General features: G+C 42.8%; 1 protein-coding gene across 2 annotated transcripts in view; it reads left to right on the top strand.

The window, feature by feature from the left end:
- The window catches only part of NTF3 (neurotrophin 3), a 55,998-nt gene that overhangs the window by 1,473 nt on the left and 29,991 nt on the right, over positions 1–24,534 (top strand). The window contains exons 2-3 of one of the 2 annotated variants that reach the window (XM_048301680.1): positions 1,840–1,940; positions 2,516–2,551. Coding sequence is in view for 1 of the 2 variants with exons in the window: in XM_048301679.1 (XP_048157636.1) it covers positions 5,623–5,640 (18 nt within the window). In the remaining variant the exon portion in view is untranslated. Of the gene's footprint in view, positions 1–1,839; positions 1,941–2,515; positions 2,552–5,082; positions 5,641–24,534 lie in introns of those variants that run through there. The other variant, XM_048301679.1, reaches the window with a different exon arrangement.

The raw sequence follows: 24,534 nt of genomic DNA, 5'->3' as shown, positions 1-24,534 counted from the left end.
CTTCAACAAGCTGACTTCTGCTGTTAAATACACCTTGTCAGCTCTACTTTGAACCAAGACTTTTTCTATTCCAGCAGACAAAAAGAAGAACCTTAACTAAATTAGTTCATGCAAAATATCATTGCCCAGCTGCATTTCCATCATTACACCAACTTTTGTTGCTGCTTGTGAGTGAGCTTCTCTTTTCACAGAGTGTTTTACCATTCAACCTTTCTTGCTTTGCTTTGCTTTGCTCTATTTTCTATTTCTTCTGGTACTGGCCATTGAGAAGAGCACCTGTACTTGACCCTAAGAATAGGAATGTAAACACACAGGTCAGGACACCTTTCCATATGGCTGGAGTATGACTGGATGTGTGGTGTGGAACTGAGCCTTTCGTCTCAGTGATGGGTAACCTGCTTGGATCTAACAGATGCCAAACCAGCAGTGCTCTGAGCCCCTTCAATTTGGAACTGCTTGATTTAGTGTTATTTATTTTTATCTTTATTTTGAAAAATATTAATTTGTTGTTGTTTCCTTCATCCTCTTTAAACTTGCTCCAGCTGTTACAGTTCCACTGCACCTGAAAGATGCAGAAGGACCAGTCCAGGAAGGAAAGTCATTACTGGGCTTTACCTCCCTCTGGGAAAATTTCCCCATGATAAAGATATTTAGTGTCCCAAAGCAAGTCATATGAATATGTAGTAGAAACTTCCTGAAGGATTTCACTGGGAGGTTTTCTTCAAAAGCTATGCCAGAGTCCTGAGTACAAGCTGTTCCTGAAAATATTTGCTTTCTGTGATGGTGCAACTCAAGTAGTCATGGGAGATATGGGGGGAGAGAAAGCACCTAGACTTTCCCTTGCCCTGGGCAGGGTCAATTACAAACTTGTGAGTCCTGACTGATTTCTTTACTCTGTTGGGGTTTTTAATCATATTTTAAACTACATCACACATTTAATCATTGCTTCTGTCATTTTCTGACTTGAACATGGTCAGAACTGAGTCCCAGCACCCCAGCTGACATCTGATCAACACTTTATGTATCTCCTTATATGTCCCAGTGTGGAATTTATTTCCTCACAAATGAATGGTGCTGTGACTCCAGATTTCCCCTTCCTCCATCACTGAAAACTGAAGGTGCCTTTTCCCAGTTCTAGCATAAGTAATGGAACCAAACTTCTTCATATGGTTTTAATTAGATTTTTTTTTCCCTTAGCATTTTTCTTACTGATAGTCATGCAAGTTCTCTTCAACTAATCTGGAATTACAACAAAAGAGTAGGGGTTCAAAGTAGGCCTATAATAACAAGGAATATATTTTCTTTCCCAAAATGTTGCCTATCATCAAGTAATCTTGTTTCTGAATTATTCCTGCAATAAAGACCATCTCTAACAAAAAATGGATGCCATCAGAAAAAGGCAAGCATTACATAAGTCCAAAATATGAGTTAAGCTGATAAGTGATGTAACACATTAGTACAGCAGAAAGATTTGTAATCATCCATAATTCTATTGTTAAAACACAGCTATATATTGGAGAGTGTAAATCCCCTTTTGTATATCACTTAATATATAGTTTTATTTTGGTATGGAAGTACAGATTCCTACATTTCCTTTGAAATGAAAAACCTTTGTAAAACAATTAAAATTTTGCTCTGGATACTGCTATGCTGTGTGTGTGTAAAGCCTTTGATGCAAGAAAGTGATTGTAGTTGTGCATTTTATTGCATCTGGATGTTATTTTAATTAATACTATCATTATGATCCCATTTAATCTCACTTTGCTAATTCTCTGCCAAGGTAATAGGTTTGAAGGCGAACTGCCTAAAAGCTGACTCTGTAAAATGCCTTTCTTTTAGGGAAAGCTCTGAAGAAGAATGGCTTTTAGGGTGTGACCAGAATTCCTGCTTATTTATGTGCATGATTCCCATCCTCCCTCCTGGCATGCCTACAGCTCTAGGTATACATTTTACATTGTATCACCTTTTCCTACCATGTTAATTGTTATGAGCTGTCCTAATTATTTTTAAGAAAGAGGAAAAGCTAAAGAAGACAACTTTCCAAGAAATTTATAACAAAACCAAATCTGAAGTTCTTTGTGAATCATGCTTGTAATTTCTTTCTAATACTTCTCATTTGTCTAGCCTGGGTGCAAGTGAGGATGCCAAGGAGGGTTTAGAAATTCCTTCAGCTCTGAAATGGTACCATTGATATTCTTAAAACAATATTTAAATAATGTTTGAATAAATAATTTCTATTCTTTCCCACCACTATTTCCACCAAATAAAAACATAGCTGGATTCTTTTTTACTTCCAACAAAACATTTGTAACACATTTCAAGTAAAAAAAAAAAATTTAGAAATGTTGTCAGGCCTTTTATTAAATTCTGGAAGCTTGAACAGAAGTGATTTGGGCATTTGAAACATGAACAGCCTCCTGTACTGAAGATACCAGTTAGTCAAAATGTTCACAGCTAATCTTCTGCTCCCACTTCTTCTTCCTTGCCTTTACTTCAAACCCACCATCTTAAAAAGGGAGGACCATACGGCTGGAACACATTTCCATTCCAGGTAAGTGCATTTGTCGATATATATTAAAACCAACCACCACGGGAACTCTCAGACTTGCTGAGGCACATGTGGTGTGCCTACAGTCCCTTTTTGGGATCTGTTTGGGATTTCAGCCACAAAGTGGTGCTGTTGCAAAAGCAAACCATTCTAAAACAGGCTCCTTGCTTTTAGAATGACCCAAGGCATGCATTAAACCCAATAAAATTTTCATGCATTTGCATACTCACACGCATATTTTCCCTATAAATATTCAATTTTTTATCATCAAACGAAATCACAGCAGTATCTGTTAATATGTAGAGAAAAATACATGTCTTCAAAGTATATAAAATATCACATGTTTTGAAGTCTGGTCAAGTGCCTAATTAATCAGATCAATGTCTCGTAATTATCCCAATTAAAATCCCCAAAATTCAAAGATGATTTTCTCCAGCATGCTTTGAGCAATGTTTCAGATTCTTCAAGACAGAACAGGGACTTGTTCAAAGTAATATTTTCCCTTTTTTTTCTTTGCCATGTCAGAACCTCAGATCCAAGGGCAACAGATAAAATAAGGTGACCGTTTGGGAGCTGGATTGCTTCTCATTAAAAATTCAGAAACCTGCTAAAACTGTGAAAGAAATCCACCTATGCTAAGGGTTAGCATGAGGGAAAAACCGCCCCACCCCCAGAATAACAGCTGAAGATGTAAAAATACCTAGAAAGAAGCAGCTTCAGAACAACAGAAACATCTGTAGGGGAAAGGTTGGAAAACTGCAAGGACCAAACACGTCTCCATTTTCCCTGGCTGTGAAAACACGCTGTCTACAATGCTTTTTGCAGTGCACACATATTTGGCGAGATTAAGGTGTCACATCTCAAATTACAAGGCGTCTGATTGCCCACAGACCCAGACACAGGGCAAAACTCCTCCACTCGTGCAAGCTCTGGGAGGTTTGCCTCCCATCAGAGGTAGGCAGCCCCTCTGCCCAGGACTTTTGCTTCTAGACTTCTTCTTTTGCTGGTTTTTCTATTTTTTTCTTTTCCTCCCCTGCTGCAAATGCGAAGTTCCCGGGCTAGGGCTGCCTTCAGAGGCTTAACCCTTTGCCTACCTCCAGAGGAACATTCACCAGCCACAGGAAAGTTTTCTATTCCTAGCACTGTTTGTCTACTTCAGGAGATTAAAAGCTGAGTCACATTTTAGGCATTTCTCAGATCTGACTACAGTGCCTGGGCTGGGTGGGGGACACACAGGATTTAATTCGAGTTCCCTCCTCTTAGCTGAAAAAGCTCTAAATCAGATGGAAACAGCATTCAGGAACAGGGTGAGACAAAACCCATTGGAACTAGAGTTATTCAAATTTGAGGAGGTTTGGTTTGTTTTGTTTTGGTTTTTTTTTTGATTGGCAGATCAGCAAGTTTTAGTAGAGAATTCTTAGGAGGCAGAGGTGGAAGATGACTTTTGTTCTTCGTCTGGGTAACAAGCGACTCAGACAGAACTTATGAGACAGACAACAAATTGTGGAATCCCCTAAATGGGGGGATTTAATTTAATGTAATGTAATTTAAATCCCCATTTAAATTACAGAATCCCCTAAATGGGACCATTTTATGCTTGAAATAATTCAGATAAAGGACAACTGCGAGTAACAACACTGTCTGTATTTCAATCTATGGTGGCAAATATTTCAATAAAATCGTGACAACTCTCCAGGTAGACTAAAATGTCTTAAAGGAGATGGTACAAAGCTTTGACAGCAAGAGACGGCTAATTATCTTTACACAGGGAGGGGAAAGAGAAAAAATTCCCTGGTTAAAGAGAAAAAGAAAAAACTTCATGAGCTAGTAAAAGAAGTATTCTTTAAGGAAACAATCTGGTGACCCTTAAGATTTAAAGTGTCACCTCATATCTTATATGACCACGTTCTAATGGTTATGACTTGCTCAATTATGCTTGAATCAAACAGAAAAGAAAGATGACTTAAGCATGTAAATTTAGAGAGAGACTTAGAGGCATGCAGCTAAATTTATCAGCCATCTCTGTGAGCGATCTCTCTAAATAAAAAGTTTGGGAACCAGTCGCTGCTGGCTGCTGATGAACTTTCCATGTTTTTGGCACTTGCCATCCTTAATGGACGAATCTGCGAGTCAAAACAGGAGGAACTGTACACAAATCCATCTTAAGGTCTGTTCTTAACCGTGGATGTTTCTCCCAGCACTTATTTTTGTGCCATGGCGGGTGACTGCCTTGACAGAAACGCCGACAGAAGAAATAAATTTGTCAAAGATTTGCAAAAAATAGGAAAAAAAATAAATTCAAATAGAAGCCAGAGTGAGAGCAGGGGCTTATGGCACTTATGTGTCTCTGTTTCACCTGTTCGACATGTCCTATAGTGGCTTGTGAACAGGGGTAGGAATAGCAGCACATGCTGGCAGTGTGAGCAAAGTGTGTGCATGTGTGTGCATGTGGGAGACAGAGGGAGCGTGGGGGACAGAGGGGCGGGAATGGGAGAGTGGATGGACCATTAGAGTGCAAACACAGAGACATTCCTGCAATAAAATACTCGTCTGCTGAGAATCGCAGTCTGGAAGGGATGGTGGTGATTTAACAAAAGAATTCTCTAAAATGTTCCCCGGTGCTAATACTGTTCTTAATCATGTGAAGAGGTTTTGCCAGGAAGAGGAATAAAACCATCAATTGGATTTAAAAAGAAAAAAAAAAAAGAAAATAGGCACAGGATGGTTTTTTAAGGCACGCAGGGGGAAAAATGACCTTTACGACAGTTTTGTCATTTTCAAAAAAATGCCTCATTCTCTGAATTTCCCCAGCCAGGCAAGGTTGTTATAAATGGTAGGTAGGGAAAGCAGAGTGTGGCAATAAAGGGGTTAATCCACGGAGCACAGAGCCATCTGGCTGAGCTGGTTTGTTATAATCGAGCAGATTATGTTCACGGGACTCAGAGTTTAAGGCTCCTCTCCCACAGAGCAACTCTGCACAACCCAAGCAGACCAACTTTGGGACTTTGAATGAACGTATTTACATCCACCTTTCTCTTCATGTCGACTTTTCTGGAAACATTCACACGGATGCCATGGTTACTCCTACCACGGTAAGGGAAATTTGACGTTTTCTAATAGGGTCCTAAGAGGGCAGGGGGGGCGGGGGGGGGGGGAGAGGGGTCCTTTAAAGAAGTATAATAGGGAGGAGGTGGGGGTCTTGTAAGCGGTAGATGTGTCCCAAATGTTGCCTTCCCCATTGTGCCTCCTCCTTCCCCCACCCCTACTTGCCCTATAGTTTGCTTCAGTCCTGAGGTTCCCCTCTCCTCCTGCTCCTCACGCTGTTGTTCGGGTCCCTGGAAAGAAAGCGGCGGAGGAGAAATACGAGGTGCTACAGGAATCTGATTTAAGGGGCAAAAGCAAAGGAGACTTTTTGTTTTGTTTTAAGAGGGAAACCAGCAAGTTCAGATATAACAAAAGGGGTTGAAAATCTTGACCGTGGATTGCAAGAACCAGCCTCAGCACACGTAGCATGCTCGCCCTCCGGCAAAGTTAGAGCCCATGACAAGCAAAGCCAAAATTCCCAATTTCTAGACCCCGCCTGCCTCAGGTAACCAGCTTCACTGGAGCTTTCATATTTTGTGCGTGTGCCAGACACTGGAAACCCTGTTCATGACCTTTGAATCAATCCTGATTCTCCTCAAACCCAAACACTAAATTCTCCAGGAAGAGCTGGAGATCAAAAGATTCCCTGCACATCTGTGTCTAGGTGAAAAAGATACACTCGCTCTGTGCTGGAATGGCAGGGAAACTATTCTTGCGTTGCAGCTTCCAGCGTTTGGTGAGTGCCTTCTAGGAATGCAGCACACAACTAATCAACAGAGATGCACATCTAGAGAGCAAAATAGAAAGCTGTTTCTCATCTAAACAGCTGAAATGCAGCTTAAAGCGTCAGTTACTGGCGAGTCCTTATGGAGACACCAAACTGCTCTTAGCCAAGAGGGGAAAAAGTCCTTGAATGGTTTAGATAGTTTTCTGATCAGTTCTTAATCCTTCATTAAAATAAACGGGAAAGCTCCATGCTGGTCCTATCTCTCGAACTATAAATATGCAGTATCTGGAGAGATGGATATTTTGGATTGAATAGGGCTGCTATGCACACATTCTCTGGTTCCTATATTGCAAAACCAGTTATTTAGAGATGACTCTGTGTATGAGGGGGGTTGCTTCTCCCCCTCCCCCCTTTTTAAATAGACAGGGATGTGTGTTATATGGTCCAGACGATTGTTGTGAGCTACAACCTTTCAGAAAACACTCTTTGCTCTCAGGCTCGTGTGATTTGTTTCATGAGGAGTGCAAATGGTATGTAAAGTTTTGCCTTTGCATTGTGCCTTCAGGAAAATATCCAGACAAGTAAGAGAGGCATTCTCAGGCACAGAAATACCTGATATGTGCAAGCCTGCAAGTGGAGAAGCTGTGCAAGAAGCACCTATAAATGGGATGCAAGGAAAAGGGAAATTTAACAGTAATAAAAAAGAAAAAGAAAAAGAAAAAGGAAAAAAAAAAAAGCCTTGCCTAACAAAAGCAGCAGAGAATGGAAGAGTTCAGCATGGTCCCAGCTGCTGGTAGTAAAAAGACCGGTCTGAGCTACACGTGCCAGTACCAGGGGCTCTGTGTGTGAGCATGGTGGGGGGACAAAACCCAGGCATGATTGCAGGTGGTGGGTCCAAAACATGGGGAGAAGAGGAGGCACCAGCAGAGCCAGCAGGGGAGTGCTTTGTGTAGAAGGGTGCTATATGTTGAGGTATGCAAAACACGTAGGTTTAAGAGGTTTTGTTTGTATTGCTCTGCTGTGGGTTGGGGTGTTTTTCTCTTCAGGGAACAAAAAATGAAATGGTGCATATAAAAGTAGATAAAAACTGGAGGGAAGGTGTTACACAGCTGAAATAAAGTGCTACGTGTTCATTGTTGTGCACTGGGGTAATAAGGGCAGGTGAGACATGCAAAGGTGGTCAGCTTGAAAGGGAAACTGCTGCACATCAAGTGGAAAAAGAGGATCTTTGTGGGTGGCAGAAAGTTTAGGAGCTCACAAGAGGAAGTAACACTCGAGAGAGATGGCTAAAGGTACAGGCTGGAGGCCGGGTGAGGATATGAAAGGGACGTACAAGGATGGTACGATCTGCAAGGGGGAGGTTGGGTATCGAGTGGGAGTGGAGGGAGAAAGGTGAAAGCACAAAGTATGTTTGGAGGAGGAATTAAAATGTGAACTATTGGCTATTTGGAGAAAGGTATGGAAAATAATCAGCTACATGATGCTTGTGGGGGGCGTCAAAAGGAGACACCTTTGATTCTGTCAAGAAATAGATACGGGGATGTACTTACAAGGAAGGTATCAGAGTATGAAAGGCAAGGCTTGCATGGTGATGGAAACATGTGCCGAGAACAGGAACGCAGAGGGGAAAACGAGCTGGATGGAGATAGGGTGTGGTGAGGGGAAAAGGGTCCTGTAAGTAAGTGAAGGGGTAAGTGATCAGAGATATTTCAGAGGAGGCTGGAAGCCTGCAGGAGTGTGCTGCCTGCCTGCAAGGGAGAGACAGAACTGGGAAAAAGCCATGGGAAAGTGGTGTGAGGAAATTCAAGAGAGTGGAAATCACGGGGGCAGGGTGAACTGTGACGAGGATATAAAGCTATGGCAGGTGTTGAGAAGCACAAGAAAGGGGAAAAATGAAGGAATGCAGGAGGCATGAATGAGGATGAAACGAAGAGCTGTATTTTCTGAAAAGATGCGTAGGGAAGAAGTGGTTTAGAGGAGGTACACGGCAAGAGGGCAGAGAGTGAGGGGAAATTTAGGGGTGTGTTTCTTAGTAGGCAAAGAGAGGAAGTGGTGCAAAAGTGCAGTGGTCTGTTCTGCAGAATCCGGGATGCCTCTTTACTGGGGAATTGGAGTAACACAGGGAAAGACAGGCAATAAGTTACAGGGGAAGCAGTTGGGCAAGGAATGGCAAGTAAGGAATAATGGGAAGACTGTGGGAGGAGGAGAGCATACACAAACGAAAAGGAGCGATTTTCTGTTGCAACAGATGTAACAAATGTGTTTATATCTCTGTGGTAGGTACTGGCTGAGTGAAGCAGCAAGAGGGAATGGAACAAATGTGCTGGTGGGAAATGACTAAAGATATAAAGGGGTGGGAGGAGAAGGAATGGGAGTAAAAACTACCTGGAGGGCTGTATAAGCCACACGGCTGGGCGAAGGTCAAAAGTAAAGTGTGAAGTGTGTGGGGAGGCGAGTGGAGCTGGGAGCTGTAGGGCATGAGGTGGAAGTGAACGGGAATGACAGTTCCTGTTACAAGGGGTGAGGAGCTCAGCGTGGGTTGACACAGTGGTGTGGGAGCGAGGAAGGGACCTGTCAGGCTGTGCCTGCTTGCAAGGGCTGTGCAAGGGAAGGTGAAAGGAGGGAAAAGTTGTGTCTGATAAGACAGATTCGTGCACACAGCATGCTCAAAGGAAATGAGGGAAGTACAGGTGAGGATTGCAGGCCTGGGTGTGGGGCCTGGGAGAAGGAAAACCACCTATGGGGGAAGGAAGAGTGATGAGGAGTGAGAAAAATTTTATGATGGCTTAAGCCGTCTGTAGTTATCTGCCTCTTGGTGTGAGGGAGGCTGTCTAAGTGTGCAGGCCCCATGTGCATGCAGTGCACCAGGAGAACAGATTGGGAGTTCAGTGCAAGGGCAGAGCAAGCAGGAGGCACAGGTAAATCCACACAGTCCTTGATGATAGGTGCATGGATACATGGGATGCTGCTTCTGTGTGAGGGCCAGGGTGAATGTGTTCAGTGAGTGCTGTGCATATGGGACTGGAAGAGTTGCAGGTGATGAGGACAATCCAGGAAGAAGCTGAAATCCTTGAGGGGCGTGTAAGGACCCTGGGTTGCTCTATGGGATGAATGCCCATGTGGAAGTCCCAAAGGGACTTCCAGAAGGCCGTGCTGACGTGCAGGGTGGCTATCAGAGGCTGAGGGGAGCATCACGTGTCCACTGCGTTCATGGCACAGCTCTCCATGTCGAAATCACTTACGTAAGGCCGGCACCAGGGGTGAGTTTTGTGAGTGCAAGGAAAGCAATGTTTGCATTGAGAAGGAGGGTAGGAAAGGATGACTAACCGGGAAAATGGTTTGGTGCGTGGGTAGCGATAGGACCCAACGTGCTCTAGATGTACCTGCCTTCTGCATGACTTGCACAGCAGGCAGGCTCTCCTCTAGAGATTTCTTTCAAGTTTTTTATGAAGAACTGCTGAATAATCCTTGGAAAATCCTAGTAGGTTTAACTACAATATTTAAACCAGCTTCATTCAGAAGCGTACCAATGCACCTTATTTTCACGCATTAAAACCTCTGAATACTGCTGCTGGCACAAAGGGGCAGAGAGATTTCTCTGGGACAAGTTAACAGGGCTTTTGGATTAGCAACCATTGGGTTGAAGCACACAGAAGGACTACAGATGTCAGTCAAAGCAAAGAGGAAAGCACTGGCTTTCTCCATGGCTTGAAGCACTGCTGGAGTAATGTACAGTTGGCTGAAGGCTGTAAATGTAGGATACATCTTGGGCGTCAGAGAGAAGCACTAGGAACATATTTCCCTTCAAAACAATTGCGTTTATTGACAACAGCTGTTCTTCAAATCTGGTCTAAAAACATCTTCAAATTGTGTGGCTCGCCTAGGACTTTGGGGTCTTCTACGCTGAGTAGGAAAGTGCTTGTTTCCATCCATGGCTGGTGAGAAGCTTGTGAGTAATCCTGTGGGACTTGCACTGGAAGAAGTCAGTCTGATCACAGAGAACCTCTAAACTTTAAAGTTGAAGCCTCTGAGCCCAGACCTTACATAACATCAGTCCCATGGATCATGGTTCGTAGATCCTTTTTCTGTTCATTGCAAGGACCAATTCCTGCTAAAATAAAAACAAGCAGCCTGTGAAATGATAAGCAATTAGTGTTCATGCAGCCATAGGTGGTGTTGGGAACCCGCTGTCATGTTTTTCACACCGGTTTCCCACTGCAGAGTCCAGTTCAAGCTCTCCAGCTGGAGAATTTTTCCTGGCGGTGCTCACAGCTGGTTGCAGTCTGCGGGAAGCACCTTTCTCCTCTGGCGGGAGTGAACTTCCCACCATGGCAGGCTGCGGGTGGAGGAGATGGTGAAGCAGTTGTCCATGAGGGGGAGATGCAGTCCCAGACATTGGGATTCAGCTGGGCTGAAACCACACACCACAGCCTGCTCAGCCCACTGCCACCAGTGCTTTCCTGGCCTCTGACCACTCTGCTCCCTCCACTGGGGAAATAAAAATCAAACAGTGCCATCAACCTGTCAGCTGGCTGAGGAAAGAGAAAGGGATTGATGGATTGTTGCAGGAAGGGGAACGAAGCAAGAGCGAGTGAGCTGTGCTCAGTGGGGAGAATGTGGGGCATTCATGCCTGCCTGGGCTCTTTGCAGCCATGACACAGCCAGAGAAATCTGCTTGCAAGGGGCTGGAGCACCTGGGTGTCCTTGCAGATGTTTGCCTGTCCATGTGTGTGTGTCTCCTGGTGGCATCCAGGAGCAGCCAGTGGGAAGAGCAGTCGCGTGGGTAGGGATGACGGAGGGGGATGGCAGCTGTTTCTGTGTGGGAGACTCTTTGTGCATCTGTCAGTGGGGGATGCAGGGATCAGTCGCTTTCTGAGGGGACAGATGGGATGTGCGTGTGAAGAGAGAAGTGCTAAGGGTGGATATGGAGTAGTTTCAAGGTTGTGAAATGAGTGCTAGACGGAACATACACAGCTATGTTCCTGATTGTATCATGAGCCTCAAGTCCATAGGGAAGGGGAGTCCTCTGCAGGAAGCCTTAAGGGAGATTATACTTCGCAAGGAATTAAAAGAAAAACCTCACTGAAGCATCCAGTTCAGTTCAGAGTCTCCTCTTCTCCTCCACACGATACAAGCAAGCCAGGAAAAGTGGCCCTTTCCTTCAGGGCAGCAAGCACTTGAAAGATCACAGCAGCACCACATACTCCTCCCTCTCTGATCTTTCCCTGCCTGTCTCCTCTCCACCTCTTCACACACATGAGGAAGGGTCTTTTCCAGCTCAGCCTCTGAGGTTGGAATTCCCACCTGAGGGAACGTGTGACGAAGCTGTGCTTGAGCGAGGACACTGCCGTGTCGGGGAAGGCTGTGTGTCTGTGCATGTCCAAACAGAGCTTGCTGGTTGTCATCTCTGGCTCAGAGAAGGAGCCAGTTGGTTGCATTTCGATGCAGATGGGAAGGATGGCTGGGTATTCCACGTTTCCATCAGGCATCATTGCCACTCTGCCCGTGACTTCAGAAGGAGTCACCACTTGCGTAGCTGTAACAACATGCAGATTCTGCAGAGCGAAGTCCACTTGTGTTGTCTGTTAAAAAACCTGCACCAGAGGTGATGAAAACACTCTGGAAGGATTGCAACCCACAGAGTAAGATTTGCAGCACTCCTCCCTCATTGCCTGTGCTTCCACCGTGCATGTTGCCCATAATGGAACCACAGCAATAAACGTGCTTCTTCTCAGTTGCTCTTTCACACCTTCCAGCAGTAAATTCCTGTATTTTGAGTCTGACCCTGCTATAGATTTTACATGTTTTATCTTACATTAGCTGAGTTAGCCTGTGAGAATCTAGTTAATTCAAAAATATGTATTTCTAGGCAATGCCTTACAAAAAATTCATCCGCATTTGCCAAAAGTCTAAATCGATAGAGTCAGAGGTAACTAGCAGGGAACTGTAGAGCTGCAGAAGGAAGAAGTACTTTGTATTCTACATGAATTCAGGTTGTGAGTGTGAAATTTAAGCCCAGCCACTTCCTTTGAAAAGCTCTGTGGTTAGACAAGTTTGAAGACAGCATCCTCTCCTGTGACTTCTGCCTCACCCAGGAGATGGACACACTTGCAAGAATAAAATCAGCCTCTGTCCCCTCAAGAGATGGGATTTGGGCAGTATTTGGTTTCTGCTCCAAACATATTTTGTCTTTTAGCTGTCAAATATAGACCTCATAAATCTGATGGGAGACAAAACCAGAGTTGTTAAGAGGGACATGTCATTTCATGTGCTGAGGGGTCTTTCCTGGATTTGTACATTCAAAAGTTGGAAAATATTTACCCACTTCAATGTTTTCAGCTCCTGTGAGAGGTAAAACTATTCCCTCCACTCATTTCTCAAACAATTTGCACAGTCAGATTTTACATGAGTGACTTTCCAAATGGATGATGCAGATAACTCTATAACATAAAAAAATCTTCCTGAAAGGATGGTTTTTCTCTGCTGTTTATCCATATTTGCCTGTTATCCCACTTAGATCCCCTAACATCTTGAGCAACTTTCCTCCTTTGTTACGGTTTACTTAATATATCCCTCATATATTTGACTTAAGCTGTCCTTTGTTTAAGCCCATTCTTGTCTTACAGAGTTAATATGATTTTTTTCCTCTAAGCATATTCTTCAATTTCTTAATTATATTTGTTTAGTTTTCTGACTTCCCTCAATTTCATCCAAAACTATGTGGCACTAGAGCATTTAGGAATAAAAGTGATGTTCCAAAACCAGGAGACCTCTTTCCTCTATTTTCCTGCCTTCTCTAATTACAATGACTTTTTACACTCCCTATTTTTCTCTTTTGTGTCTCCCTTCTACCGTAAAAGGATTTCTGTCTAATAAATCCAGCACTAATTCCTTGTTTAAATCATGGCTAGTTAATTTTCATTATACCTATCCAACTTCCTCCCTAACATTTAATGCAGTTGCTTTTAATTGGTTTCTCCTAGACATACTATCTTAGGCTTTTCTCCTCTGAATCTCTTATTTTCTGCCCATTTTTCTAACAAATCTCTGTCCTTCTATATAGCATTTTTTTCTATCCTTTCCATTCTTTCTATCCATCTACAGCCCATTCCTTCTCCCATATAATTTTTCTTCAGGCTTACTCTTTAACTCTTTCAGACTGAGATGATTTTTGAGGTCCCTTCCAACCCAAACCATTCTGTTTCTATGATTTTTACAGGGTAAAACTCTTTCTGAGAGAGATGGCAACTATCTCATCATACAGGGACACCACAGGGACACCTTTAGGAAATATTGCCTCAATATGTGTTTCTTCCTAGACGGGCTCTAGATGTACTTAGAACAAAGTATTAATTTATTAATACAAAATGTATTCATTAATTAATCTGGGCAGAGGCATTTTTTTCCCTGCTCAGAGAAAATGTCTGTGTTCAAACTGCCTTTCTGTGTTCCCTTGTTGTGTTCAAACTGCCTTTTTAAGTCTGAAACACTCAGGAAATATGTTTAGTTTTTCTGTTGAAAGACAAATCATCACAAGTTCTGAGAAAAGAGAAACAATCTAAATACTACTGCAAGATGAGTTTGGGGAGGAGTTTTTGTAGTTGTTGTCGTTTTACCAAAACAAAACAAAAATAAACAAAAGCTTCATGGAGTTAAATCTTGCCCTGGGAAGCTAAAGCTGCTTTTCACATCTGCTAGGACAGGGAGTGGTCTCCCTTGGAAAGGTTTGCATTTTGGGGAAACAGAAATATTTTTAAAGTCCAGTGATGTTTTTTTCTGTCTTTCCTCTAGTAAGAAATCTTCCTGTTCATTTTTTTTTGTCATAGGTTGTTCTCATTTGCCCCATTCCTCTGAAATAAAAGCTGATGAATTTTCAGCGCTATCTGTTTTTGAACCACCGTTAAGCAAATCTTACTGGTTTAGTTGTCCTTGCGTGAGTTCATTCGTTTACCACAATCTTTCTTTGCACCTCTGGTTCAGACTCTGCCTTTCCTGTCTCTGGTTTGACACCAGCACTTCCACTGATCCCAATGCATTTCTGCTTTACACAGGATCAGGGCAAACGTGGAAACCCAGCTGATTGCAGGTCAAATTCTGCCCTCAGTTGCACCCAGGCAATCCTACTAAAATTTGTGAGACTGTAACTTTGAATTTACATCTTGGAGTTTGTTTTGGGGGATTTTTTTACACCATGAATGCACATCCAAAGCATTTTAGTATGTTGAGCCATAGAAATCAGAGAAGGAGAGAGAATGAGCCTATATTTGATAAGTGATATTTTGATTGGAAAAATTACAACAAATACTTTTTTGGTTGGTTGGTTGGTTGGTTGGTTTTGGTTTTGGGATTTTTTAGTGGAATTTGTCAGCCCCTCAGAAACCAAGCATCCCCTGCTTGTTTTAATAAATTTTAACTTAGTCTCTGTGGACATCAAAGGCTTCTCCCTAGCTCAAAACCCTGTGTCCTTGTTGACCCATCCACCAGCCATCCAGAGACCAGGGAATTGGTACTTGGAGCTACAAGGAAAAAGCCAGTGAAGCCCATTAACCTGGAGAAATCAAGGGCGTGATGCTTCTACCTCACAGGGGACTCTTGGGCTTGGAAGGCAAAGAGAAATTCTTCAGGACTGGAGAGCTAAACCCAACAAAATCCACCTCTAGTACAGTCTAATATCTCCTAATATGGTCTGTGTCTCTAAGATCCCAGGCAGCCAGATAGAATATTCTTCAAAGCTCTGTCATGTCTAATTTTAAATTCATCAAGTGACTGGGCTTCCACCACTCCACTTAAAATTTTCATACCATCCCCCATCCAACTTGAGTGCCATTCATTACTACAGGATTGAGTGCTTTCCCATAGGCAAGTTGTTAGCAACAACACAGCCCTGGGTGGCAGTGGGACAACTGGCAAAAGACCATTTTAAATGAGTGGTTTGGCTTCAATTTTATTTTTTCCTTAGTTAAAATCTAGGGGTTACCTTTTTGCGATGGCATTCTTTGAGGAAGAAGTGAAAGTAAAAGGTATCACTGTGGAATGTAACAGAAATATTTTAGTAAATAACCTGTTCTTGGAGAACAGCTCTTTTTCAAAAGAAAGGTTGCACTGGTGAGGCCACACCTTGAGTCCTGGGCCCAGTTTTGGGGCCCTCACTACAAGAAAGACATTGAGGGGCTGGAGCCTGTCCAGGGAAGGGAACGGAGCTGGGGAAGGGTCTGGAGTGGCTGAGGGAGCTGTGGGGGCTCAGCCTGGAGAAAAGGAGGCTCAGGGGGAACCTTCTGGCTCTGCACAGCTCCCTGACAGGAGGGGCAGCCAGGGAGGGTCGGGCCCTGCTCCCAGGGAACAAGGAACAGGACAGGATGAAATGGCCTCAAGCTGTGCCAGGGGAGGTTCAGGTTGGACATCAGGAGGAATTTCTTCACTGAAAGGTGGTCAGGCATTGGAAGGGGCTGCCCAGAGAGGTGGTGAATCCCCATCCCTGGGGGTCTCCAAGGGACTACTGGACCTGTCACTCAGTGCTCTGGGCTGGGTGACAAGGTGGTGATCAGTCACAGGTTGGACTTGGTGAACTTGGAGCCTTTTTCCAGCCTCAGTCATTCTGTGCTTCTGTGAAAAGCTCAGAACCATCTCCAAGAGATAATTGGTGTGTCTGTAACCTGAACAGAGTTCCGGGATGTAACTCCGTACAAATTACCATGCCTGCACCTTCCCTCATGGAGAGTTTCCAGATCCTCCAACCTATTAGCAAAACTGCACCAGGATAACCAACCTTAGTTCTGCTTGGACGGCAGTGCAAAGCTCTCCAGGGACAAATTGCCCAAAGACACCCTGCAGGTGCTCAGATCCCCATCCAACCTGGCCTGGAACACTTCCAGGGATGAGGCAGCCACAGCTGCTCTGGGCAACCTGTGCCCGGGCCTCAGCACCCTCACAGTAAAGAATTTCTTCCTATTATCTAGCCTAAATTTCCCTTTGCAGTGTGAAGCCATTCCCCCTTGTCCTGTCACTACAGTTCCTGATGAAAAATTCCTCTCCCTCCAGATTTCCTGTATCCCCTTCAGGCACTGGAAGGTGCTCTGAGGTCTCCACACCCTTCTTCTCTCCAGGCTGAACAGCCCCAGCTTTCCCAGCCTGTCACCATAGGGGAGGTGCTCCAGTACCCTTATCAACTTTGTGACTTCCTCTGGACTTGCTCCAACAGTTCCACGTCCTTCTGTTGGGGGCACCAGAACTGGATGCAACATTCCAGGTGGGGTCTCACCAGAGCAAAATACTCATGGGCACCACAACCTTCCTTCAGATGGGTCCATAAATGTGATTACTTTCATTTTTATCCATAAACACCCTAAATATTTATGGCTATTTAGGGAGATTCATTTACTCTAATTGCTTTCTGAATTTTCTCCTGATAAACTGATTTTTTTTAGCAATACATGGAAACTTATAGCCTACAAAGTAGCATCCAAAGTTATTTCCTGGTTACCTGGCAGATTTCCATTGATGGATTTCACTTCAGTTTTTTCTGTCTTTTCCCATCCATCAGCTTCTATTTACCTCCTGCTGAATATTCTTGAACAGCCAGTTGCTAGCTCTGGAGATAACTAACTTAACAGAGGCCTAATTCTGACCCCACTTACATGGAAGAAGTCTAATGGCCCCCCAAGGAATAAGTTCATCTTGAGGCAGTGAAAATTTAGACCAGAGTCAAGACCTGAGAACTCAACAGAGAAAGTATTGCCAATAGCCAGGGAAATGAGAGTGGTTGTTTCTGCACAAAAAAGAAAAAAAAAAAGAGTTTTCTTAACATAGAAACAGTTTTCCAAATGTGAACTTGCACAGCTTTCTCCAAAATTCTGCTCTGACCTGTCAAAAATTATCTAATCATGGTCTGATACTGCTCTTGTTTGTTTGTTTGCTTCCTTGCTTGTTTTCTCCTTTTTGCAAGAAGGTGTTAGTGAGGTGACTCCAGCTCTTTCAATTTTTCCATCCATGAAATTCTCATCCAGATGAATCACGTCAGACCAAATCTGAAGAACAAAACCCGGCATCCCACCTTTGATCTGTGGCAAATAATCCTATGTGCCATCGCCAGCCTTCCACAGGAATGTGGTCCAGAGCAAAGGACTTGAAAAGAACCTCAAAGATCCTTCTAAAAGCCATAAAATGTTTTAGCAATTTTGGGTTTTCCTCTCTTTTTCTTACTGAAAAGGAACAGATGGGAACAGAAGTAAACTCTGCCATCTGGAAAGACTGAAGGATAAGTATGAAAAGAGCCAGGTGTCAAGTTTGTTCATCACCAGCCCAGCTTTGTCAATTATCAACATCAAAACCTCGTCCGAACAAGGGCTGAATTACACTAAAGATAAATGATTTTGCAAAGCCATTTTTTCAGTATCATTTTGTCACCTAATTTTTCAACTATCTTGAAAACTCCAGTTCTGAATAGAAAAAGGAAATAAATTAATTGGAAGTTTTACTTCTTATGCCATAGGAAATTGTCTGTCTTGGTCTTTCCTACCCTCCATTGAACACTGCAGTCTGGATTCCACTTAAAGTCCATTAGCTCTGTCACAACCTTTTAATATTATCCTATATTGAATTTATATATTGGTAATTTGGACAGGTTGAAATGGAAAAGTAGCACCTGTAAATCTTTGAGTGGGAAATCAGAAGCACAAAAATCCTTACAGTGCTGTTCAGTCTCTGGAGATTGTCTGAATCACTGATTTTTTTGCTTTAAGTATTTGAAATTATGTGTGTAAACGTAATTTTATATATATATTATAGATGTGTACACGTATATATGTGTACATATATAGATGTGCACTAACTGTACACAGAATAAGACTGAAGATGTCTTGTTCTTCATCTGAGTAGATTTTCTTGTTTTAATTATGTTTTATTTACATTGCATTTATGAGATTTCACACCACCTTTGGTTTTAATCTTATTATTATGTAAGTGGCTATTCCTTCTTTAAGCTTTCTACTGAAGGACATTTGAGCAAATAATTTCCCTTCTGCCTACTAATGATACTGATAATGCAGAGCCCCAAAAATACAAATAAGGAACCTGGAGTGACAGGGCAAGGGAGGATGGCTTCACACTGAAAAGCAAAATTTAAGTTAGATATTAGGAAGAAATTCTTTGCTGTGAGTGTGCTGAGGCCCTGGCACAGGTTGCCCAGAGAAGCTGTGGCTGCCCCATCCCTGGCAGTGTTCCAGGCCAGGCTGGATGGGGCTCTGAGCAACCTGGGGTAGTGGGAGGTGTCCCTGTCCATGGCAGGGGGTGTGGAACTGGATGATCCAAACCATTCCGTGGTTCTGTGACTCTATAAAGTTATCCAACAGTTCCAATCAATATTTCTTTATATTCCTTTTCTTCAGACATGCACACTAGCTGAGTTTCTTGGTAAATACCCTCAGCCCTCTTTTGCCTTCTTTTGCAGAACAATTTTGCTTCTCTTTTGCAAAACAAATCTTTCCAAAAGCTGGAGCTGCATAAACTGGTACTGTTTTTCCACGCATAATGCAATCCTTGATGCTTCTTTTACAAGTTGGCTCTGATTGCCTTTTGTCAAATTTTGCCTGTAGTCTTCAATTATCTCCTGTGTCTGCATATTCCTAAGGGTTTGTGGTTTGTTAACCCAGTCATCTGTGGTTGTCTTCTGTTTTTCCTCCAGAACATGCAATTTGTTTTGTTTCTGCTGTGCAACCTGGCAATTTTTCCTTTTTTTTTTTTCTGTCTAAATATAGATCAGGAGTTTGTAATATTCTTTTTTTTATTCCCCTCAGTTGGATGCCTCTGTGCCCCAGCATCATCTGAGTAGATGAGGTCTGCAAGCTCCCCTGAGATTTCCTGAAAAAGACTCAAATATGTTGTGTAAAAAAAGGTTTCTCCAAAATTTTTTTAATCTTTATATGATGCTGATAGCTTTCAAAATTTCTTTACCACTGTCTTGCTCTTCTTCTCCTAATACAATGATAATGAAGTAAATCTATGACCTCTGACCAAGCCCCCAAGAAAAAAAGACACAATTATTGCTGCTTATGTCCTTTTTCAATGCATTCCTTATCTTTTTGAGAAAGCAAATTCTTGTTTGAATCCCTTCTGGTTTTTGACTTCAGGAAAGGTTAGGCTCTTTGAGGGCCTTTGGCATCTCAATTTTCTCATCATCCTCTTTCTTCTCTTCAGGCTTTACATATGATCTTCTTTTTCTTATTTTTCTCCTTTGACAAGACACTGTGCCTTGGTGAGGGCTAGACAGAATTCAGACAAAGTAAAGGGAATTAAGGGAAAAGGCATCACTGCATTCCTCTTTCAAAAAGACTGAAATTTTTTTTCAAAGTTCTTTAGAGGCACAGATAAATTGCTTTATCAGACTTCTGCACTACATCTCCATCTACTTAATCAGATGATGATTTAACAGTTTTGCTTACTTGCCTTCCCATTTCATAAAAGACTTTTAGTAACTCTGACCCTTGCTCTGTTCCCTCCTCAATGTTTGTAGAGATTTAGTGGAATGGTTGTGTCTTCACCTCAGAATTCCTCCTTCTCAATCAAACTTGTGTCAGCATTTCTTCAACCTTATTTCTTTTTCTCTTGGTAGTATCTAATTTCCTTGCAATAAAAGTATTTCATCATGTAAAAAAATAATAATAAACCCCAACAACAAAAAAATGCCAAACTTTAATCTACAGCCTAAAATGTGAATTTAAATCAAGATAAAAGGAAGGGACCTTAAAGATCATCCAGTCCCAACCCCCTGCCGTGGGAAGGGACACCTTCCACTATCCCAGGTTGCCCCATCCAACCTGGCCTGGAACACTTCCAGGAATGGGGCAGCCACAGCTTCTCTGGGAAACCTGTGCCAGGGCCTCAGCACCCTCACAGGGAACAACTTCTTCCTGATATCCCATCTAACCCTCCTCTCTGTCAATGTGAAGCCATTGCCCCTGGCCCTGTCACTCCAGGCCCTTGCCAAGAGTCTCTCTCCATCTTTCCTGTGGGCCCCCTTCAGGCACTGGAAGGCCACAATGAGGTCACCCCAAAGCCTTCTCTTCTCCAGGCTGAACAACCGCAATTCTAAAGCAATAACTGCATGGCTAAAGAATATTTCTGTTCCAACAAATATTTTCATATTTATTTTGCTATCATACCTAATTTTTAACAATTATTTAGAAACAATTGGTCGTCAGACCAGACTGTCTCTTGTTTGGGAATTCTGGAAAAGCAGACACACCTTATTTCTATTTCTTTGTGTTCTGATGGTTACCTGACCTGAAATAATGCAAATATAGCTTTTCTTTCCAGTTCAGAAGGAAGATCAATCTGTTGTCCTGTTTAATTTCATTTATTGCTCATTGCAGTGAGGGAAGCACTCGTTCCCAGTGTAAACCTGTGATCTTCAGTGCTGACAGCCCAGTTTGTAGAGTCCTCCTATTTAGTGCCTCTGTGAACCCAGCGAACTCAAAGGTTTATAGTGAGGCCCTGATATTGGAAAAGGAATGCAATTACATGACTTGCTGATCAGTCCAGCTGTTTCAGAGGGATCAGCAGTCCCTGAAAGTTATAATCATGCTTTTGGAGAAAAGTGGGACCAAAGCTCTCAGGCTCTTTCACCCACAGCAAGCTGGAACTTGCACTCGCACGGAGCTTTAAGTGAGTAAATTCCTTTCATCACCTGGTTGTAGAAGGGTGTGCATCAGAAAAATGCAGCCCTTCTCACTGGGCATGGGTACATGGGGACTTTTCCCCAAAGAAAAAGGTCCTGCCTTTTTATTGGGTGAGAATCTTCGAGTCATGCACTGAAGATACCAGGTGACAGACAGCTAGTGCTCACCACATAAAAAAATTCTTTAAAAAGAATTGGACCAGCTTTACCGTGTGTGTTTGAATTGTCAGGTTGTACTAGGATCAACTCACTGGGATTAGTGTTTTCATTTTGAACCCCTGAACTGCAAATATGTCGGGTGAGAATTTGTGAGGCAGTGGTCTGCCTGTGTCATAATGAATTCACACCCAAACCAGTTTGAATGAATGCTTTAAGGAAGATTCCTTGAGCTGTAATTAGTAATGCATTGCTAGAACCCAGGTACTGCACATTTAAATACTCCTCCACTGGCTCTTATTAGTAACACATTGCTAAACCCCAGCACAGCCCTCTGACATCCATTCAGTTGTTTATCCACTCACTCATTCATTCATTCTTGTTTCTTTTGTTTCGGGGAGCAAGTCAACTTCTTTATATTTTTCCATTTATACACTCAGCTCTTGGGGTATAACCCAATTTCCTCAGATGAACAGAACATTTCTGAGCTACTTCAGTTGAAAAAACCTCATTTTTCACAGATCAGGCACAAAGCTGTCTTTGGCCTCCGTCTCTTAAAGCACCACAATATAAATTTCATGGACACATTGATAAAAACCACATTTCTATTTACACATAAAAATTCCTTTTATGTTGGCCTATGTAGTTTCAGGTTATAGGCAATGCATCTGCTTTAAAAAAATTAAGTACAGTTTGAGAGAAAAGAAGAAAATAATTTTGCCAGTGTTCAGTCCCCCTTTTTGTTTTGCTTTGTTTTCCATAATCACTCCTTCAAGCTCCTGCACTTTTAAGGGAATTTTGGGCTTTGATCTGAGGGTGGTTATTGTAAATTTGTAAAAAGAGTTATCTGAATGGGGACTTCTTGGAAGTGAAGTGTCTAGGAGAGGATGGGACAAACCCATTCCACCCATTTAGCAGTATAGCCTGTCATTTTGGAATATTCAGTCAAGCAAGGAATAAGGAGATCAGGACCAAGCACCAAAAGGGACATGTGGCAGAGCTGTTCCCCTTTTCCAAGAGGAGACCCTGCAGATCTTTGGAGATGCAGGAATCTTTGCTGGCAGCAGCCGGTAGGAACTCAAAGAAGAGGGAAAGGAGGGTGAAGGGTTGCCAAAACAGGCTCCAAAGTGTCTTCCTGTGACTCTGACCAAGTGCTTACAACAAACTGTCCAGGAATAAGTTCCAGCTCAAAAAAAGCAGTTGCTTCGTGGAGGTTATTTGGCATGTCTGCCTGAATAGCAAACACACTGGGGTGGTGGCAGGGCCGCCATAATTCACTTATACTAGTTCTCAAAGGCTGGATTTCACCCTTACAGAGACCCAGCTTCGAGCTCTTCCACTTAGGGCCTATTTTTCCAAGAGCTCAGCCTGAGCCCAGCCTCATCCCCAGTCTTGTAACAGAGTAAGCTTCAGACAGAAGGAAAAAGGGGAATTCACCGAATATTTGAATATTTTTGACATATTCATTCAGTTCCCCACACCTTAATGCTCTGCATTGATCCAGTGATATCTGGGCCATGTGTGGTGGTGCCACCGGTTTCCAAATTTGTGCAAATACCCATGAAACATGGCTTGTTATGCATAGCTTGGCAGTTCAGTGTAGAGAGTCTGCCAAAAGGAGACAGGAGCCTTATCAGAAGGAGACAGGAAATTCTCAAGCAAATTTGGGAGTTGACTTTTGAGTTAGGAGTGTTGACAGGCACAGATCCCTCTGTCTGGCAGTTATCAATTCTTCCCCTTATAACTACAGGGAAAATCCAGGTGCCTCGGATTTTGACTGGGCAGGAGGTGTGTCCAAGACCTGCTTCTCCAGAGCCATTCTACTTCTGCAGTTCTGGTCCTGACCTCGGTCCCAAAGTGCAAGGGTCACATTTCCATGCTCCAGAGATCTCAGAGCAGCTTTTGTTGCTTGTGAACGATTTCCACCCAAACATGATAGAAGTTTCTAAGCATATCTGACATTGTCAAAATGTGAATGCAACATTTCATCTGGATTTAAAACCCTGCCTAGGAAATGTGAGTGGTGCTGCTGCAAGTCAGCAGGTTGGTTTCCCTGTCAGGTGTGTGGGTTTTTTTTTCTCTTTCTCAGCCATGCATCACTTGGCTCTGCCAAATACCTACGTAGCTCTGATCAGCTCTAGCCACGAGGATGTTCACCTCTTTGTTTTAGTGTCTTGTAGGATTGCTTCAGCACCAGACAATGCATTCAGACACTGGTAGGAGTAGGATCGGACACAAGGTGAATGACAAATTCTCTTGAAGTGGAAAACTTGCTTGATTTTCCGCTAAATTATTCTGTCCCTATTGGCAGTTTGCTATTTCCACAGACTTGGCTCATAAATATTGGATCTCAGCCTAGCTGGGAAATTGCATTTCCATTTTCAACACCTGCTATGTGCTAGACTTCTATGAGAGTGCTTAGCTGGCTTTCTGCAAGGAGGGGGTACTTACAGTTCGTGTTGTTACCTGTGAGTGTTTTTAAAATGTACTTAGATCTCACCCCAGTTTTGCCTTTCCAACTCCAGTTTTCTATGAATTTTGAAGTATTGGTGAGATTCTTACCAGATTTTCTGCTGTTCTTACACCACTGTATCTCATGCAGACATAAAAGATTCCGTGCTCTTCCTTACAAACCCAGACTTGGATATTCCTGGCTGATGTCTCCCTCCACACGCAGACTTCACAGTATGTTTGTTAAGGACTGTTTAGGAAGAGGCAATGTTTGCATTTCATGGCACTGTATGTATAGAGGCTGCAGAGAATCCAGCAGATCCACTGAGGTGTTATGTAAACAGGATATTTATGATAATCATAATTATACCCGGTTGCATTAGAAATATTCATGGAAGCTCTGACACCCTCGTTGCATATTTTGTTTACCAGATCTCAATAACTATTTTAGTGAGACAGACAGGCTCAGGGCTAAATGCATTCCCTGTCAGGCTGGCAAACCTGGATTTCTGCCCATACACAGCATGGGTACAGAATCAGTGTCATATTCTGGGTTTTTCTTACACAATGAGGCATAAATAAGTAAAGGAAGAAAAAAAGTTTAGGAAAAAATTAAGCCAGTTGTTTTGGTGGTTAGGTTTCAGGGGTTTTTCTAGGACCTGTTATCTTTTGCTGTCCAGTGAGCTTGAAAAGACAATGAATTCAGGAATAGGCATTAATACTAAACTTGAAATAACATATCACAGTGTTTCTGTGCAAGTTTTGTCATCTATTAGCCATAGATTTGCAAACACATTTTTGTACATGAAGCACACCTCTCTCTCCTCTTGCAGCAGCCCTGGGAATCTCAAGGAGTAGAAGATTTGGTCAAGAAAATCACATTGAATCATAAAGGGA

This window comes from Corvus hawaiiensis, chromosome 4, assembly GCF_020740725.1.
Source record: "Corvus hawaiiensis isolate bCorHaw1 chromosome 4, bCorHaw1.pri.cur, whole genome shotgun sequence".
NCBI lineage: Eukaryota > Metazoa > Chordata > Aves > Passeriformes > Corvidae > Corvus > Corvus hawaiiensis.
This window is presented reverse-complemented; position numbering and strand designations above follow the sequence as displayed.